General features: G+C 50.8%; 1 protein-coding gene across 1 annotated transcript in view; it reads left to right on the forward strand.

Annotated features, from left to right (window-relative positions):
• Positions 1-4,112: 4,112 nt before the first annotated feature.
• Positions 4,113-19,778, forward strand: part of ZNF536 (zinc finger protein 536) — a 111,778-nt gene continuing 96,112 nt past the window's right edge. Inside the window, exon 1 of the mRNA XM_003798423.2 lies at positions 4,113-6,300. Within this exon, the coding sequence (XP_003798471.1) occupies positions 4,122-6,300 (2,179 nt within the window). The 5' untranslated portion in view covers positions 4,113-4,121. The remainder of the gene's footprint in view (positions 6,301-19,778) is intronic.

Here is a 19,778-nt window from a genome sequence, read left to right on the forward strand (position 1 = left end):
CACATGTGCACACACCCTCATATGTGCACACACACACCCTCACATGTGCACGCACACACCCTCACATGTGCACACACACACCCTCACATGTGCACGCACACACCCTCACATGTGCACACACACAAACCCTCACATGTGCACACACACACCCTCACATGTGCACACACCCTCACATGTGCACGCACACACCCTCACATGTGCACACACACAAACCCTCACATGTGCACACACCCTCATATGTGCACGCACACAAACCCTCACATGTGCACACACCCTCACATGTACACACGTGCACATACACGCCCCCCCGTGTACTGAGCTACATGGGTTCTCCTTTCTGTAATTTTGGATTGAGTCTTGGCCTTTTCATTGCTTGCCTGCCTGTTATTTGCTGTCTTCCTGGCATTGGTCTCTTGGACCCACAAGCCCTCAAGAGCAAATACATAGAAGGTCCCTGGCAAACATCTGCAGAATGGCTGAGGTAAGGGACAAATGAATTCTGGACGGGTGAAGTGTCAAGGCTGGAGAAATTGGGGCCGACCCAGGTTTTGCGAGTCCCAGGCCGGGCCTGGGGCCAGCTCATCCTGCCTTGGCTGCTCTGGCCCAGGGACAACACACCAATTACCCCAGACTCCTTCCAAGAACTCACTCTCCCTTCCTTGTTCTGAGTGGGGCTGCAGGCACCCATGGCTATGACTGAACCCTAGCAGTGGCCTCAGATGCACCTGCTTGTGGAGGAGCCGGAGCTGACCATCTGGCATGCCTTCTTCATTGGAGGTCTGGGGACTGTAATCTTAGGAGCATCTCCTGGGGAGCTGGCCAGGAAGCCAGGGGATCTCCTGTGGGCCCTGTGAGTCAAGTTCTGAAGGGGATAGTTGCTTTCTGTCTGCTAGTGTCCAGCAGTTGGGCCACCAGGAGCTGGGGCTGACCACTGTGGACACCTGGTTGTAGAGGGGCTTTTCCTGGATGGTTTCTGGACCTGCAGCATCTCGGGGTGGGGTGAGGACCCTTCCATCTCTGACAGATTCTGATTACAGATGCTCTTGGATTTGTGCAGAAGCTGAGGTCAGGTCACGTGAGGTTGAGGTGAGGGTGGGCCTCCCACACGGCTGGGCTCCTTTCATGGGCTGTGTGTACAAGACCCGTCTGCTCATCCATCTATTCATTCAGGAAATGCTGAACCGAGGATGAGCCAGCTCTGCTCCAGGCCCTATGGCTTCATCCTTGACGCAGGCAGATGTAAGCTCTGCCCTCATAGGAGAGAAGCTTGCTGATAGGACGCTGGGGGGCCTGGGGTGTCCATCCTAGACAGAGAGGGCACAGAGGGACTTTGTGAGAAATGGTACTTGAGCTCCTCCCACATGAAGAAGAGCCATCTGTGCAAAGGGCTGGGGTGGAACATTCTAGAACTTCTCCTCTCTCCTCCACTGAGCTTCTAGCAATGTCATCTGAAGACCAATTGCTGAAGGGGTTAAAAACCTTTGTTGACACTGGCAAAGAAAAACAATTTTCTTTTTTTTTTTAACAGAATAGAAGAATTCCATGCCCAAAGCAAGCTTGTAAGCTCTCTTGTCCATTATGTAGCGCATCCAGAAGTTCCTGGAGTAGCATCAGTGTGTGTGTGTGTGGGGGGGCACGGCCTTCAGCTCGGTGTCCCTCATCCGACCTGATCTGTGGCTCCCTGCACGGCACACTCAGCCTTCCCTCCCTCCTGCTGAATTGGCATCCGCTCAGCAGCAGCAACCTGAAAATAGCCGTCTTCCTGGATTCATGTTTTCCGAGCTGGCCAACTGGGCAGCCTTGGGAAGTGGGCCAGCCGTGTTGGCTTTGGACTTTCCAAACTTGCACCTACTGGGTAGAATTCTCCGCACTCCCATGGGGTGTCGGGGTCATGACCCAGGTGGGCTCAGGAGAGGAGCCAGCATAGCTGGATGGGGCTTGAAGGTGGAGAGAGGGCTCCAGACGGGGCCCTGGGGCCACTGGTCTCTAGCCGGAGCCTCCAGCAACCCCTGTGCTCTGGGCCTGCTCCTCCCTGCTGGAGAGTGGGCACCATGAGTCCTGGGGCCAGCAGGTCCTGTCCACCATCATGTCTCCAGTGGTGGGATAGGGACTGGCACACAGCAGCGTTCAGTAAGTTTGCTGAATGAATGCAGAGACTCTCCATGGGAAATTAACAAAATTAGTCTTTTTCTGACGTGTCTCCAAAATGTTTTTTTTTTTTTTTTTTTAGTGTAGACAGCCATCAGGAACAGAAAGGAAAAGTGGTAATTTGGAAGCCTTTTTTCAGTGCAAGTGCCGTGAGCCTCTATGTGTGTGCACATGGGTGGACACAGTTAGACCAGCACCATAGTTATACCATAGCTATAACCCGTTGCCCTTCTGGAAGTAAGCATGCATAGTACTTCCTCATCTTCCTTTGCAAGATGAACTCACAACCCTCTCCCCTCACCAAGGAAGCCAGGCCTCTCACTGGAGACCTCTCATGGTACAGTTTGCCCGGAGGGGGCCCAGCAGGTAGGGGACTCCACCAGGGGGCGGGGTGTGTGCCCCCTCCACAGTGGAGCTGTGTCCTGCAGGTCCCCCTAGGGAATTGCTTGGCCCAGGAATCGGCCCTGGCTGGGGTTAAGCACGGCTCTTGAACCGCCCTACCCCCCGCCCCACCCGGCCAACACATCTAAACACTGAGACGAAACAAATTTGCACTCGTTCTGATGGGAGACATAGTGGAGATAGAAGGATCCCAGGCAGGGGCTCACTGCCTTTCCTTTCCATGGTGAGCTTCCCACATGCTCTGGTGTGAGGGAGGCTGTTTCCTGTACACACTCCCCCCCCAGCCCCCCGCTTTAGCCAGAATTCTGCACAGGCTGAAGGAGGGAGGTGCAGAGGGGACTATTAGACACAATTATGCAGACCAGCTTTGAGTGCTGGTGTTTAACAAACAGCTTTGAGTTCTAATTTTTTGCAAAACACATACTGCAGGTACAATTTGTACTCATTACTGTATATTGGGAAAGTTATTAAAAACACTCAAACTTGGTGGAGACTTCCTGTGGCACCATCCCTGGATTTTAATTGGTTTTTATCTAGTTCTATAAAAGATCTCTTTAAGCCCAATCAAAGTCCCTGGCTGGGCTGTCTCGCCAGTTGAAGGACAAGGGAGCCGGTTAGATGGGGTGAATTTTTGCTTCCACCCGAATTTGAACAGTCTCAACAACCCGCTAAGATTTCGTCCTGAGATAAATGTATGGTTCTTTTGATGGACACGGTTACCAGTTGACAAAGTAACAGTGTTTCGTAACACAAGGGTTAACTCTTAATCTCTGAGGTTTGCAAAGCTGCTACTCGCAGTCTCCTTAAAATTTAATATACCTCGTTAATGCTTCCATGCAAACACTGAAGGATTTTTATGATTATAATCATGTGTTACAGCACCTAGAACTGTTTCTAAGCAGCATACTAATCAGCTTAATGAGATATTACTGCACTTTTTGTTGACTAAAGCAAAATCCCTTTTATTGTTCTAAAGCCTGTCCTTTACTTTATTTTTCCCCAAAACATTATCTTGTTTTATTATGTACCAGTAAATATCATGCCATTGGTTTTGTTTTTTTTTTTTCCTTTTGGCCAAATCATAAAATGATCTCTTTCATCTCAGAATGGCGAATGTATTGACTACAGTAAGCGGACACCTAAGTTCCCAGGGAGTCTCTCGGTCCCGCAGTGGGACCCATTCGGCTGGAAGGCAAACTTTGCGCCGAACCAACAGGTACAGGTGCTAGGAAGGAAAAGGGGAAAAGTTTCACACGTAGACTCTTGATTTGTTATTAGGTGTTGAAAGTGGTAAGACATTAATAATTTAAATGTGAATGAGTAATTGCAGTCTGTAAATAGAAAATACAAGGAAGACGGTCCATCGCCAAAACAAATTGGAAGGCCGATGCCATATTGCATAATTGGCATTTAATAATTCATTTTTTTATTATTGTTTTTGACTATAATTCCTCGGCATTATTATGTGTAGGTAAGGCATGAAATGCAAATTCTCCACCAGCTGATGCGGTTGATGTATTGCACCGCCTCGGTGCCTAGCACAGATCTGAACTCTCTCTCTGTTTCCAGGGATGGAAGAAGCGAGTCTGTGCCTTGGGGTGTCCTCAGCGGCGGCGCCCGAAGCTGAGCCCCACCTGAGCGGCCCGGTGCTCAACGGCCAGTATGCCATGAGTCAGAAGTTGCACCAGATCACGTCCCAGCTCAGCCATGCCTTTCCGGAGCTGCACCCGCGGCCCAACCCCGAGGACAAGACCCCCGCGGCGCCCCTGGAGGAGAAGGCCCACGTGCCCATGAGCGGCCAGCCCATGGGCAGTCAGATGGCGCTCCTGGCCAACCAGCTGGGCCGGGACGTGGACACCAGCCTCAACGGGCGGGTGGACCTGCAGCAGTTCCTCAACGGGCAGAACCTGGGCATCATGTCCCAAATGAGTGACATCGAGGACGATGCGCGCAAAAACCGCAAGTACCCGTGCCCTCTGTGCGGCAAGCGCTTCCGCTTCAATAGCATCCTGTCCCTGCACATGCGCACCCACACGGGCGAGAAGCCCTTCAAGTGCCCCTACTGTGACCACCGGGCGGCTCAGAAGGGGAATCTCAAGATTCACCTGCGGACCCACAAGCTGGGCAACCTGGGCAAGGGACGCGGGCGGGTGCGGGAGGAGAACCGTCTGCTGCACGAGCTGGAGGAGCGTGCCATTCTGCGGGACAAGCAGATGAAGGGTAGCCTCCTGCCGCAGCGGCCGGACCTCAAGCCCCTGCCGCACGCGCAGCAGGCCCCGCTGGCCGCCTGCAACCTGGCCCTGCCCGCCAACCACAGCGTGCCCGACGTGGCCCACCCGGTACCCTCGCCCAAGCCGGCCAGCGCGCAGGAGGATGCGGTGGCCCCGGCGGCCGGCTTCCGCTGCACTTTCTGCAAGGGCAAGTTCAAGAAGCGAGAGGAGCTGGACCGCCACATCCGCATCCTGCACAAGCCTTACAAGTGCACGCTGTGCGACTTCGCCGCGTCGCAGGAGGAGGAGCTCATCAGCCACGTGGAGAAGGCGCACATCACTGCCGAGTCCGCCCAGGGCCAGGGCCCCAACGGCGGCGGGGAGCAGTCGGCCAACGAGTTCCGCTGCGAGGTGTGCGGCCAGGTGTTCAGCCAGGCCTGGTTCCTGAAGGGCCACATGCGCAAACACAAGGACTCCTTCGAGCACTGCTGCCAGATCTGCGGCCGGCGCTTCAAGGAGCCCTGGTTCCTCAAGAACCACATGAAGGTGCACCTCAACAAGCTGTCGGTGAAGAGCAAGTCCCCCAGTGACCCCGAGGTGCCCGTGCCCATGGGCAGCATGTCCCAGGAGGCCCACGCCAACCTCTACTCCAGGTACCTCTCCTGTCTGCAGAGCGGCTTCATGGCGCCCGACAAGGCGAGCCTGAGCGAGCCCGGGCCCCTCTACGGCAAGGGCGGGGAGCTGCCGGCCAAGGAGAAGGAGGCCTTGGGGAAGCTGTTGTCTCCCCTCTCCAGCGTGGCCCATGGCATCTCCGAGGGCGACAAGCACTCCCTCCTGGGGTGCCTCAACCTCGTGCCGCCCCTGAAATCCAGCTGCATTGAGCGGTTGCAGGCGGCCGCCAAGGCTGCGGAGATGGACCCGGTGAACAGCTACCAGGCCTGGCAGCTCATGGCCAGGGGTATGGCCATGGAGCACGGCTTCTTGTCTAAGGAGCACCCGCTGCAGCGCAACCACGAAGACCCCTTGGCGAGCGCCGGGGTCATGTTCGATAAGGAGAAGCGTGAGTACGTGTTGGTGGGGGCGGACGGCTCCAAGCAGAAGATGCCGGCCGACCTGGTTCACGGCGCTAAAGCGGGCGGCCAGAGGGACGTGCCCAGTAAGCTCGAGCCTTTGGAAGGCAGTCGGGATTTTTTGTCTCACGGGCTGAACCAGACGCTTGACTATAACCTGCAGGGTCCTGGGAACATGAAGGAGAAGCCCACTGAGTGCCCCGACTGCGGCCGGGTGTTCCGCACCTACCACCAAGTGGTCGTGCACTCCCGCGTCCACAAGCGGGACCGTAAGGCGGACGAGGACGGGCTGCACGTGGGCCTGGAGGAGCGGCGTGGCTCGGGCAGCGACCAGGAGTCACAGTCGGTGAGCCGCTCCACCACGCCGGGCTCTTCCAACGTCACCGAGGAGAGCGGGGTCGGAGGAGGCCTGTCCCAGACCGGGAGTGCCCAGGAGGACAGCCCGCACCCCTCCTCGCCTTCCTCTTCAGGTAGGTTGGTCGGGGAGATGGGGCGGTGTGGCTGGCAGAGGCCCTGCCTGGGGGTGCCTGGACCCACTTGCGGGCCTGAAGTCAATCTTGAGGCCAGTGTGGCTGATGGTCTGTGAAGGCAGCGGGCTGTGCATTTTCTCCTAGGCTGCCCTGCCTCAGTGAGAGACTCTCATCTCAGCTTTTTGGCCTTCCCTGCCCACTGGTACTCAGAAGGTCACGGGATCCTGCTCCCACGTGCTGAGGATGACCAGGTGGCCAGTTACCCAGTGGGGCACAGCCTCCCCTTGTCCTGGCAGCCCTGATACATCCACTAACACCTTGTCTCTGGAACCCAGGAGCTGGCGTTCAGCTGCACCCATGGGTGCCACAGTGTAAATTCAGACCCTCACCATCTTTCCACCTTAGTATATATTCCTGCAAATCTCTCCTCGGAGCACCCCAAGCCAGACTCATCTCCTTCCAAAACTACTACCACGTGGCTTACCTGTGGGGTCTCTGTGACCTGGAGAGCCACACTGCTTTCCCCTGGTGGTTTGAGAAAGCGCGGGGGGTTGAACCCAGTTGTACGCCTGCGTGTCTTAAATTGTGCTGTGTTACACGAACGATACAGCTTTGGGGTCTAAAATAGCAAAGCAGAAAATCTGTCATCAAAATGTCTGTGAGATGCTGAAGCTTCCTGGCCCAGTTTGGGGGTAGGGGGGAGAAAAGAAAACAAAACAAAAAACCCCACTAGCCTAAGACCTAAGGCAGCTAAATTAAAATCCTTACCTAACAGGAGGTAAGGTGTTGCCTTCATCCCTATTTCCAAAGCTCCTTCCTAATGGATAGCAAATTGAAAGTTATATCTCTAGCCCTTTATAAAGAAAGCACCTCGCTAATACTGTAATCATTCTACAGCCTAACAACAGAGGGAATCACGCCATAACAAATACCCCGTTACTAATGGCAACATTGATTCCTGCAATCAGCCATTAAGTCTACGAAATGAAAGACAGTTTGAGGCACCTCGAGGCTCTGCACTGCCCACTGTTCAAGATGTGGCAGCCCACTGTTGAGGGTCATTTCTTAAAAGTTTCTTCTTCTTCCTTTTTTTTCCTTTCCTCCCCGCTCCCCCCCCCTCCCCATTTTTGGTTTTGGTAGATATCTCCATCTTGGAGGCAATTCACTGCTGCGTGTATGGAGTCGATGGCGGTTTAGTTTTGTTGTTTTTATGCTTCAGCATACTTTTCTTCTAGGACAAAATTAGTATTAAAATAAAGCGTGAGTCTGCTGGCTTGTTACGAACCAGCAAAGAATGGTTAAGACACATAAATCTGATCTGCACATTCCAGAGATTCCGATACCACTTAAAGCCGCTGCTTAAATACCCATGAAATACACTGTCTACTCCTGGACTCCTAGACTTGTTTGCAATTTATTAGCATTGAGACGCTTCGGAAGAGTCTAACAGGTGACGTGAGCATCAGGGAGGAGTGAGGTCACCTACTCCATGGGGCACCTGCTACCTGGAACATACTGAGATACCAGGGAAGGGTTTCCCAGTTGCCCTGGCCGATAGTGGGAACTGCATGAAGATGGGCTCTCTGCTCCACGGAGGCAGCAAAGTGCCAGGTGTCCCATTGTCACTGGGGACCATTTCCAGCTTCCTGGGAAGGGGTGTCCTCTTCTGGGTGGGGAGTGTAATCTTGCCGTTTTTGGATTGGGGACCTTTGAGGGGCAGAATCCGGAGAGCACACAGGCTCGCCTAAGTTTCTGGAGTGACGTGGAGTTAACACTGACAGATTTCCATCCCTCTCTCTCTCTCTCTCTGGGACCTGGGGAAATGAAAAGGTCTCCGCAGAAGATTCCAACACCAAATGCTCATCTTCATTAATGGCGTGTTTGCCGTGTTTTTCTCACCTTCTGGCCAAGTGATAGCCTTGTGCTATTCCTATCTCTGTTGCTTGCCTATCTCTAAATACCCTGTTGAAAAAAACAAAAAACATTTTGCTCAAAAAAACCAACCCTTGCTTATGACTCCAAGAGAATTATACTTGAGTTGTGGTGACCCTCTCGCTTTGATGTCCCTCATCGAGGAGGTTTTACGATGGTGAATCCTGATTCTTTCATTTCTGGTTGACTCCTTTGTCATCTTCATATTCAAATTAGACCCTTTCATAATTTTCTGACTAAGTGGGAAAATTGATGGCAGACCCAATATTCAGCCCAAATCGTCTGCATGTCTGAGGCTTTCAGGTTTCCCTGGGATTTAGGACTTTTAACCAAATCTGGTTAGTTTTCCCTCTTATTTCTGACAAGTATGCCTTGTATGAAGTGTGATTAAAATAGGCATTTAAATAAAAATCTGGACACAATGGGTATTTTATTATTACCTGTTAAAGAGAAACCTTCAAGGTGCAAGGGAGCAAAAGAAAAAAAATCTTTAAGCCCTTAAGTAAAGAAAGAAGTACTTATTAAGGCTTCTATTAAGAAATAACTGTAAAACACGGTTTTATAAATTTCTCAGACTGCATAACAATGTCGCAAAACTTAATTTGCATCACTTGATTCTTTTTTTGTTGAAAACTGGGTCAGTAGGGCCTGAGAAACTATTTTTTCAGATCTTAACCAATGAATTCTTCTTTATAAATCGCTGCTCTTAACATGATAGTAGTTCTGAATTCATCATAAAAAACCTTTTTACAGAGCCTCTTAGAACAGATCTCCAGAAGAAGGCTTACAATGAGTGGCAGAGACGTCCTTTGTTATCTGATGTAATTCTTTGCAAAGGAGGATTGGGAACGGAGTGGCTGTTTAAAAATGTCTTGCTCAGACCGAGACGAGGAAGGGGTCAAGTTTGCAATCAAACAGTTATTGCCGAGATGGGCGACTGTCACTGGCTAGGCTAATGTGGGATGCAGCTGTTTGTTATGTGAGCAAAAGAATGTTTGAATCAGTGAACATGTGAAAATGATTCCAGTGAACCAGAAAATGTGTTTGTTCTTTGGCTCTCCAAACTGCTGAGAACCGAGCTTAAGATCAACTGTGAAAACCAGGACCTTTGACAAATTGAGAGGTCATATTTTCTAACAGAAAATGGACAAAACTAGTCACACAGATCACTTCCCCATCTTTTCCCTTTGTTTTATTTTTGTTATGTTGTTGTTTATTTGACTTACCGATAATCTCCCACCATGGTCCATGCCATCCCTGCCTCCGTGTACAATGCAAAGAGAAACTCTTTGGAAAGCAGCAGCTTATAAATTTTACTCTTTCATGACATTTAAAAGGCAAGGGCGGCTGTTTTGATGCATCCTCATTTCTGGCTTGCGTGCAAACACTCTGACGGCGTTAATCTTTGCATCTTCCTCTGAAACCTCCTGGAAGACCGTGCCCTGGTCCTGCCTTTACTCTGAGTCAGAAAAAAAACCACCAAACTTCTGTTTCTTCGGATTTTGCTTTGGAAATCAACACGCAGAATAATTAAAACTTAATGTACTAAGAAACGATACTGTTCATTATATCCAACAGGGCAGTTACCTTCCGAATTCCCCATAATTTTGGAGTAGGGGTAATTGAAGTGTTGATGGTGGGAAGGGGGTAATTGAACGCACCGACCCTCTGTTCATTAAATAAAGTCGGCTAAGTTGCGTGATCAATGGAAGGCCAGGGAGAGATGCGGAGATGAAAATATTGTTAACCCCTACTACTTCTGGTATAATATTTTGAGATTGACAAGGATTATTTGATCAGCTGGTCTAAAAGCCGTGTGGGCTTTTGTTGTCTGTCCAGCATTCCTGAAATGCTGGGTTGCCTTCCTCTGTGGGCCCTTTGACCACAGCTTCAAAGGCCTTTATCTGGGGTGCCCTTGCGTTACTCCGGGTGTATAGTGATATGATAGATTTTCTTTCTCTGCTACCTCTTTTACTCATGTGTCCCCCCCACACCCCCTCATTCATGATAACCACCGCCTTCTCTGCACAAACAAATCCAGGCACCCACAAGGAGGAGGAGGGGGAGAAAACAAAAAAAAGGAAAGAAAAAGAAAATAAAAAATTTAAGTCTGAGGATTAAGATCTTCATTTTTTTTTTTTTTTTGCTTGTGCATTCCAATTGTTCTTAAAATATTTGGCAATGTCAATTAGTAACTGAGCAGAGTTAGCTGATGAACACAATTTTCCAGTAGACTGAGCACCCTATTGTTGCCGAGCGAACAGCAGATTTCTGAGGTCATTATCATTCGCTGGTTGCTTGGCCCAGCTGCTTCCTGCTGCAGAAGCCAAACTTTATACTGGAGCTCGGGGAGGCTGCAGCAACAGGGGGCTGGGAGGGGAGAGGGGAGCTGGCTGCAGAGCCGAAGACAGGCGTTATCAGCTGAGGAAACAGAAAGTAAAAGTTTCCAGGCGATTCCAGAAAAACTGCCGTCTCAGGCTTCTTCCCCCTGCTCCTTTCCAACCACCTTCCACCTCCAGGCAGGGAATTAAAAGGACCAGGGGACGCCCCCTCGGGCCTTGTGGCACCTGATCTCTGTGCTGAGCAGAACTTTGAAAAACAATAATGATTCCATTTATAAATGCACTTAAAACATTTCGACTGAGCCTGAAGCACGTGAATGAATGATTCCCACATGGGTAGACTCTTTTATTTTTATTTAAAAAAAAGAAAAAAGAAAACTAGTCATTTTTTTTTAGATGGTATTGGTAACTTGAAATTAGTCGATTTGGGGATGACAAATGGGGAACATTATTTAATTTTCTGGAGGGAATTTAGGGCCAGATAATCGTCTGAAATTCCTTATGAAATCAAATTTAACATTTAAGGCTCCCCTGCCCACCCTGGCTTCCTTATTTTCTCCCCACCCCCACCACCCCCACCAGCTTCTCTCCCTACCTCCTGATCTGGGAGCTGCTTCGCTGAGATGAAAAGCTGCACTTTTTTTAAAGCTCAGCTGTTGAAGCCGAGCGCCATATGCAGCCCTTCCGTCCCCGCCGTGGCAGCGCGTGCAGGCGGCCGCCGTGTTTGTGGAGATTTACGGAGGCTCGGCTTGTGTGTGCCGAAGCTGTGCCCAGGCGGCCGCCGGCCAAGGCCCTTCCTCTAAGCTGAGAGCGAGGTGGCCGCCCGCCTAGACGGACGTGCTGGCCCAGGCTCGGGCTGACTCCCAGGGAATGTCAGATGGGGCAAGGGTCAGGGGCCTGAGTGTCCTCCCCTGATTGTTCATCTTTCTGCTGTGTCCGGGCTTATTCTGGCCACCCAGGACAACCTGCTGATGCCGTATGCCAGTAGCTCTCAGGGGCCGGCTAATTCCAGGTGGTCACAGCATCCTCTCCCTTCCCCGGGGAGCTGGGTGCTACTAGCAGCTCCTTTTTATAAACTTCCCATTCACTGAGAACTTTTATTATCTTGTGTGTAGGAACGATTATTAGGGAAGGTTTGGTAACACTCTGGGACTTTTGCCGTCTTTTACCCCCGGTGCACACAGCCATAAATCACACTTCCTCCGGCCACTGAATGCTGCTGTCACTCAGCGTTCCAGAAAGAGAGAGATCGTACCGTCCCTAGAAGTCTTAGATCCCAGAAGCAGAGCCCCCTCTGTTCCAGTAGATTTCCAAGACACCGCTTCAGGGGCAAGGGGATAGATTCAGGCCCTGCCTTTGTTTGCCAGATGGCCTCACTGTACCCATCTGCAGGGTGGGCGTGGTGCTGCCCCCTTTGTGCCCACAGGTGTCTCCAGCATTCCTGCCCACTGAGCTCCTGAGAAGTGCTACGGTGCCTTGCTTCCCTGAGCATGTTAACTCGGAAATGTTCATTTAAATCTAAATGTAACGGTAATAAGGAAAACACAGATGAGCTAAGGACAGGTTATGGTGAAGCGAAGAATCAAGCAGTCAGGTTTCAAAACAGCATAAAGCAGTAGCCGCAGGATTTCCATTAACTGAATGGGAGGTGCCAGGCTCAGGGCTTTGCCACCACCTTGGGTATATGGAGGCTGGAATTAGCAGTGAACTTGCGAACAGCCACAGGTATCCTGCTTGGTGGTCTGGCCAAAAGCAGGTATCACGCACTCGCCTGCTCACCACGCCTTCGGGTAACTGGAAAATTATGCCCTCTGCCCTCCGCCCTGTGTGGTGTCAGCACTGTGGGGGCCACTTCTTTAGAGTAGGGGGGCTCTGTGTGTGGGGGGGGGAACTGGGCTCGATCGTCCTGCCCACCAAAGACCCTTCCTTGCCATGTTGCTCACCTTTTGAATCCCTGCCTTGGTTTTGAGATTCATGTTCTGCTCATAATCAGTGCACTCCTGGGAAAGGCCTCCTTGCTTCACACCTGAGCCCATTTCCTGGCTCTTCTCTTAGAGAAGGTTCTGGCAGGTAGCACCAACCCCTCTGGGGACAGGAGTGAGCTTCAACAAGCCCCCTGTTACACCGGCCCTCAGGATTCCCCTGGATTCTAGAGGAGGCTGCTGGGATACTTGGGGACTCGGAGATGGAGAGCAGAGGGGATCGGTTGCGACAGGACTGCTGGGCGCGTGGGGGGCCCTCTGAGCCTGTGAGGTCAGAGGTGTGAACAGGAAGGCCCTTTCACTGTAGACCTGTTTGGAGCATTGATGGTAGATGTGGAGAGACACTTGGAGAGAAGTAGAGATTGGATTTGTGCAGACTTCCCAAATCCGTGATGATTGGGCTGGAACCTTGGCCATCTGTGACCCCTGGGCCTGCTCGCTGCCCTTCTGGGCTCTTCACCTCACCTCCCTTTGTCTTGTCTCCTCTGTCGGCATCCGGCAGGTGCAGTTCTCCACCCTGGCTGGCTGGGCTGGAGCTCAGCAAGGCGAGTCTTGCAAATGCAGGGAGAGGCTCTCCAGGAGGGGTGCAGAGCAGAGGGTGGGCAGGCAGGTGGTAGGGGATGCTCTGATCTCCCTGGGAAGTGAGTAGAGTTGCAGCTGAGAGCAGCCCTGGGTCCCCCTTGCCTTTTGCTGGCAGGACGGGGTGATGGCAACATTTACTTAAGCTGTGGAGTTTGGCACTGCAGCAGCCAGGCGCCATCTGGAAAGCCCTTCTCAGAAAGCCCTGGACCCTCCCAAAAGGAGCTTAGGGGAGCAGGATTTGGGGCAGGGCTTTGGGACTTTTTCCTTGAGCAGAACCTGGGCATGGAGGCACCTGAGCTGGGCCAGGGTCCTCCAGGAGCCACGTAGCTAAAACAGGTCCTCCTGGCTGTGCACGTGGGCTTCCTGTGTGTGGGGCCTCTCCAACTCATTCTGGAGCCAGAACTGGTTCTGTCTTTCTTTGTCAGGAAAGCACTCACTTTTCTGGGCCTGTGTTTCTGTCTGTTATTTTATCTTGCATTTCACACACTGTCTTCACCTGAGTCCTTGCCTGTGGTGGGCAGGATCGGGTGGAGCAGGCTGCTCCAGTCCAACCTGCACGGTGGGGCTGGTCAGTGTGGAAAAATGAATACGGCCTCTGAAGCGTGCTGGTGAGACAGGGTCTGGGACTCTCCACCAGTTGGTTTGGGAAAGACTGGGCCAAGCTGAACAGAGATGCACCATCTATTCCCTGATCCACATCTTCACAAAAGATTGCAGAGTCCCCACACGACGCTTGTCTGAACGGCATATACCGCAGATCCCTGACGGGGGTGGGTGGGGTGCCCAGGGCAACATGGGCTGTGCTGAAAGCTCAGGCAATGGTCTGTGGCCCCGGCCCCCACCAAGAGAAAGTTGTCCGGGCCTTGGCTTCTTGTGGGACCCATCTCTTTGTTGCTGTGAGCCTTGGGGGTTTTGTGTGACATGTGGCATGTGTCAGGGAGAAGTGAGAGTCACAGCACAAGCTGACTCCTTGGCTGGGCTGCCCACTGAACCTCATGGGGGCCGGCCCTCCCCTCACGGTGCCCAGCCAGGATGCCAACTCGAGTGTGGGAGTGAGGAAGCGGGTGCTGGGTGGGCTTGGCGTTAACACCTTGCCACTGGCTTCTGAAGGATGGGGTTGTTATCAGCTTTTCTCTCCAGGCACTGTGTGCCTTTGGGGAACCTTTCTGTGCTGTACTCCACGCGTGAGGTCCAGGACAGTCCACGGAGGAAGCTGTTCTTTCCCCTTCAGAGACACCTGGCGGGACTAGAATTTTGGCGGATGTTCGACCTCAGTTCCAGGGTGTGTGGAAATGGGTCCTCGACATGGTTCTCTCTTATCTTCCTTAAAGTAATGTCCAAACACTTAGCTCAGTGGCCGTGGGCCGTGGTCTGACAGTTGTCCACAGTCATCTTGAGAGGCATTTTGGAATACTTCCAACATGTCATCGAGGTCAACATAAAACATGTGCCCGTCATTGTTTTCTTGAAGACCACGACAGAGACATCCTTCTCTTCGTTGCTAAATATAGTTTGTTTAATTTGCTGCTGAAATAGGTGTTATTTATTTACTTATTTATTTGACTAATTTGCCCTGAAAAATTGAAGAGGTCCCTTAGCAAAGCTGCAGTGTGATACCGTAATCCCTGTTGGGAAGGATCCTCGGCAGCACTTACACCCGCACCCAGTGGGTGCCTGACCTTGAAATGTCCTTACTAGTGACCTTGAAAACCTCCTTCCTTGGTTCCTCTGGGAGGGACATTTCCTGACTTTATGACTGACAATGTGGTTTAATGAGCTTTTTATTATTTTTTTTCTTATTATAAAGTAATTCTTGTTCACCAGGGGCATTTAGGAGATTCACATAAATAAGAATAAAAATAATTTTTAAGCATATATGCCCATTGGCACTCAGAGATAACCACTAAATTTTTTTATGTATAGTAGATGAGTAAATATTTTATGCATAGTAAATGTACATGTTTTTGGTTGTATATGTGATGATTTGATACAGTCATGTAATGTGTAAAGATCAAATCAGGGTAATTGGGATATCTATCATTTTAAATATTTATCTTTTTTAACGCTGGGAACATTCAAATTGTTCTCTCCTAGCTATTATGAAATGCACAATAGATGATTAAGTATGGTCACCTCTACTGATTGATCAAACACTAGGTGAACATTTTAATTCATACCTTTCCAATTCTTTCTATGCACATAAAAATGTATCTAGCAGTAGAAGTCATACTTTTTGAACAGACTCCTATGTAAGTTCTGAGATGTAAGTCTTTTTTTTTTTTTTTGGTCATTGAATCTTCCACACAAGGATCAGCACATTTTTCCCACAAAGAGAAGCAGATAACGTGTATTTTGGGTTTTGTACGGCACATGGTCTCTGACCTTCCAATGCTCAATTCTTCCATAAATAAAAGGGTGTGACAATAAAACTTTATTTACAAGAACAGGTGACAGCCAGATTTGGTCCAAGGGCTATTGTCCTGTCATATGGTAATATTAATTGTCATTCTTCCCCCACTCCTGAGTTTTGCACAAGAAATATGCTTTTCGAAGGAATATTGAAAATATGGAGTGGCAAAGAAAATGCATTTACATCTGTAACATGGCTTGATCAGTCCCCAGTCCTTTTCATTTCTTCACTCTGAGAAGCAGAATGTGTCTGTGGAGTTTGAGTTCCCGATTGTTCTGATCATCTGCACGATGGTTCCCTTGGGTGGCATGTCTGGCAATACACTCTGGTCACAGGCAGGTAACCCCAAGGCTGTGGACATGTGTCACTGAGTGCCACCACCGGGGCTGGAGGCAGTTTCTCTCCCTGTTGGAGTTTTCTCTGTGAGAAAATTCCTCTAAGACTGTCCTGAAATCTATCTCCCTGAAGCCGGGTAGTTCCCTGCTATGAAGCTCCTCCCTGACTCATTCATTCATTCATAAAGGGACTCATTCGTTTGCTCATTAATTCACTTATTTATGCATTGAAGGGTGAGATGCTTACCAGGTGGGTTCTGCACGCCGAGCACCACGTTAGGTCCTGGGGGCCGTGCAGAGGCACAGACCCCCCTCAGCACCTACAGTAGCCTTCTCCAGCCTTCCCCATCTCACGGCTCACTGGGAACCATCAAACTTCCACGACACGCTTAAATTATATTGATTCCCAAAAAGAGTAAAATAAAAAATATACTTGCTGTGCTTTGAACTTCTTCAAAAAGTAGTTGAATTAATGATCTCTAGAAGTTTTTGCGGCACACCTTAAGATCCTCTCACGGCACCAGGGTGCTGTAGGACAGGAGTTCAGGGTCGCCGGTCTAGAGCTCGTAGCCTCGGGAGCTGGACACATAATTCACAGAGTGAGTTAGAGGGTTGGGAGGGTTTGTGTCAGGGGCCGTTGGACCCCCTTGGTGCCCACATTTGTGGACCCAAAGGGGTAAGAAGTTCTGCACAGTCAACTAGGAAAGTCCTTTGGCAAAGAGGGCTCTTTGCCTCTGTCATCTGGCCAATCTTGGGGACTTCCAGGAGGAAGCAATGTGCCTCCTCAGCCACCTGGCTGGCTGTCACCCTCTCTTCCTGGTACAGAACTGTCATCTAAGTCAGCGCCTCATGACACACGCCCAGGAAGCACCCCAGACCTGGCTGAAGGCAGACGACTGCAGGAGGAGGGGAGATTTGCTGTGGTGCATGTCCCAGGGGCATGGGAGGCTTCCTGGCTGGGGTTAACCACCACACCACGTGCCATACGGGGCACTCCCACGTGAAGATGAGTGAGGGGAGAGGCACCACCACCCTCCACACCAGCCAGGGAGGGAGGGCAGCTCCCAGGCTCCCCCTCATGGCCTGCTGACCCTGTTGGCACTGGAGTCTGGCCGTGTTGGCCCCCAGGTGGGGGGAGGGCACGAGCCAGATGGTGGTGTGCGGTGGGGTGCGACTCCCAGTGGGACCCTGCAGGTGGAGCTGAGAACCCTCCCAGGGAAGGAGGCTCAGGCTTTGCCCAGGCCCTTCCCTGGCTTAAAAACTATCTATGCCGGTCCCACAGACGGTCAGGACGTCACACGGGAGTCCCTCAGCCAAGGATCCCCAGCACTTGGGGACACTGCCAACCTTCCTTCTGGGTGGTGGGACATGAACGAACGGAACACAGACCCACGGTAAGACTGGGTGGAAACAACTTCTAGTCAATTGGCCTTATATTCTGATGGCATAAACTGCTGTACACCTGGACCTGAAACCAGAGACAGGTGTGTTTTCTAGCACGTAAGGAACAGCTCCGAGCAGAGAATACCCAAGTCAGTTGGAAGCTTGGCCTGTACACACGTTTCGGGTTCGCGTCGTGTTTGGGGGCTACTTGGGCAGCTCACTCCCCTTCTCTGGGCCTCAACATTTCTGTCCACTTAGCTGGAGTTGGATGGGGAAGTGTGGAAGTTGCCCCTCCCCTTCTGACCTCCCCAATTTCCCGTTGCCTTCAATCTCCCTGCCCCCTTCTCCTCCCTTCCTAAATGTTTGCATGGTCCAAGAGTTACTATTGTATTGCATTTTATTTTAATTTCAGGTTAATATAAAGGTACAGACAGTTAGGTTACACTGCTTGCGTTTGTTAGGTGAAGTCCGAGTGGGGGCCTCCCCCCAGGAGGGGTGCCGTACACCCGGCATTGTGCCTGTGAGGTGAGAACACAGTGAAGCGAGCTCCCTGCCCCCCTTGAATTAATTGTGGCTTTTGTCTTGTGTGGTGTGTAGATGTTCATCTACTGGTTTCATATTGGTATTGAGTACGTCAGATATGTGCTTCCCCATTCTGGCAATGCTATTCTTAGAGTATTCTCCAAATCCTTCCCAGTAAATATGAAAGATGTGAAGTCTTCATTGCCGAATAGTACTCCGTGGTGTATGTATACCACAGTTTATCCATTTGTGAGTCGATGGGCACTTGGGTTGTTTTCACATCTTGGCAATTTGTGAATTGAGCCGCAAGAAACAATTTAGTGCAAATCCTTGTGATAAAGTGATTTTCTTTCCTTCTGGTTAGATGCCTTGTAATGGGATTACGGGATCAAATGGAAGGTCTATTTTTAGCTCTGTAAAGATTCTCCATGCTTCTTTTCAAAGAGACTGTACTAGTTTGCAATCCCACCAAAGTGTAAAAGTGTTCCTTTCTGTGGAAGCCCTGTTGTGAAGTGAGCTGTCCTCACTGGGGTTAGGCGATGGTTTGCCTTTCTCTCATGGTGAGGGATGACGACCATTTGTTCACATTTATTGGCCATTCATCTGTCTTCTTGGGAGAAGGTTCTGCTCGTGTCTCTTGCCCAGTGATAAATGGGATTGTTTGCTCTTTTCTTGTTGATTAGTTTGAGTTCTCTATAGATTCTGGTTATTAGGTCTTGGTCAGATTCATAACATGTGAATACCTTCTCCTACTCTGAAGGTCATCTGTTTGCTTTAATTGTTGCATCCTTAGCTGTGCAGAAGCTTTTTAGCTTGATCAGATCCCATTTATTTATTTATTATTACTATTGATGTGATTGCCAAGGGGGTTTTCTTTATAAAATCTTTCCCCGGGCTGACGTCACCATGAGTTTTTCCCACACCTTTTTCTAGATTTGTAATTGTTTCATGTCTTAGATGTAAATCTTTCATCCATGGTGAGTCAGTTTTTATGAGTGGTGAGAGGTGCAGGCCCAGTTTCAACCTTTTCCATGGGCTCACCAGTTCTCACGAGGGTGACTTTAGTGGGTCACATCTGACATTCTCTGAGCAGCATGTTGGAGTTTGTAGGGGCTGAGGATTTTGTAGATTCCTTGCTGATTGTTCATGCACATTTTGTCATGTAATCCCTGAGCTGTGCCAGGTGGGCAGTGAGGCTGGGCAGATCTCTCCTCCCTCCTTCCCCACCAGACACCTTCCCACTCCCTCTCCCTTCTAGATGCCGTGGAGACAGACTCTTGCAGCTATGGGCTATGGCCAGGGCCCTTTCTTCACCCAGAAGGAACCATGTGGAATATGCCCTCCCCAAATCATAGTCTGGAGCGATGGAATATCTTCAGTTGTGTAAGCAGAGGCACAGAGAGGTTAGATTGAGTTGCAAAGCTAGGATGTGCTAGAGCTGGGGCTCAGCCCAACATCAGTGTGACCGCTCAGCTCCGTGTCCACTGCTGGGTCATGTGATGGGTGGTGAGTGCAGCAGGAGAGAGAGAGGACAGAGCCCCCCTCAGTAGCCCTGCCTTAACTCAGCCCGGCAAACCCAGCTCCAGGCAGGACAGGCTACGAGGAGGACGGAGGTCCCCGTCTCTCTCTGTATCTCAGTGGGGGTTGTCCTCACAGCCCTTCAGAAACAGAAGCAGAAGCAGGGAAGGAGGATAGCCCATTGCTTGCTCCCTTCAGCCATCACTGACAGGACCCATAGATCCCATACTTAGTCCTGACATGATCTCCAAAGCTATGGCTGTGAGTATCCCCCCAGCCCCTGATCAAAGTCACACATACAGCAGGACCAAGACAGGGAGGAAGAAAGGGGAGCTGGCCCTTGCGGGCGACAGGAGCACCACCCGGTGGGTGCGGCCGTGGCATCCCTCAGGACACCTGGCTTTGCCCAGGTGAGCCTGCCCAAGTCTCAGCCTCCTCTGTCTCTTCTGATCTGAGGATGCTGTGCCAGGGC

The sequence above is a fragment of the Otolemur garnettii genome, unplaced genomic scaffold, assembly GCF_000181295.1.
Source record: "Otolemur garnettii isolate 467f Iridium unplaced genomic scaffold, OtoGar3 scaffold00135, whole genome shotgun sequence".
In the NCBI taxonomy this organism is placed as follows: domain Eukaryota; kingdom Metazoa; phylum Chordata; class Mammalia; order Primates; family Galagidae; genus Otolemur; species Otolemur garnettii.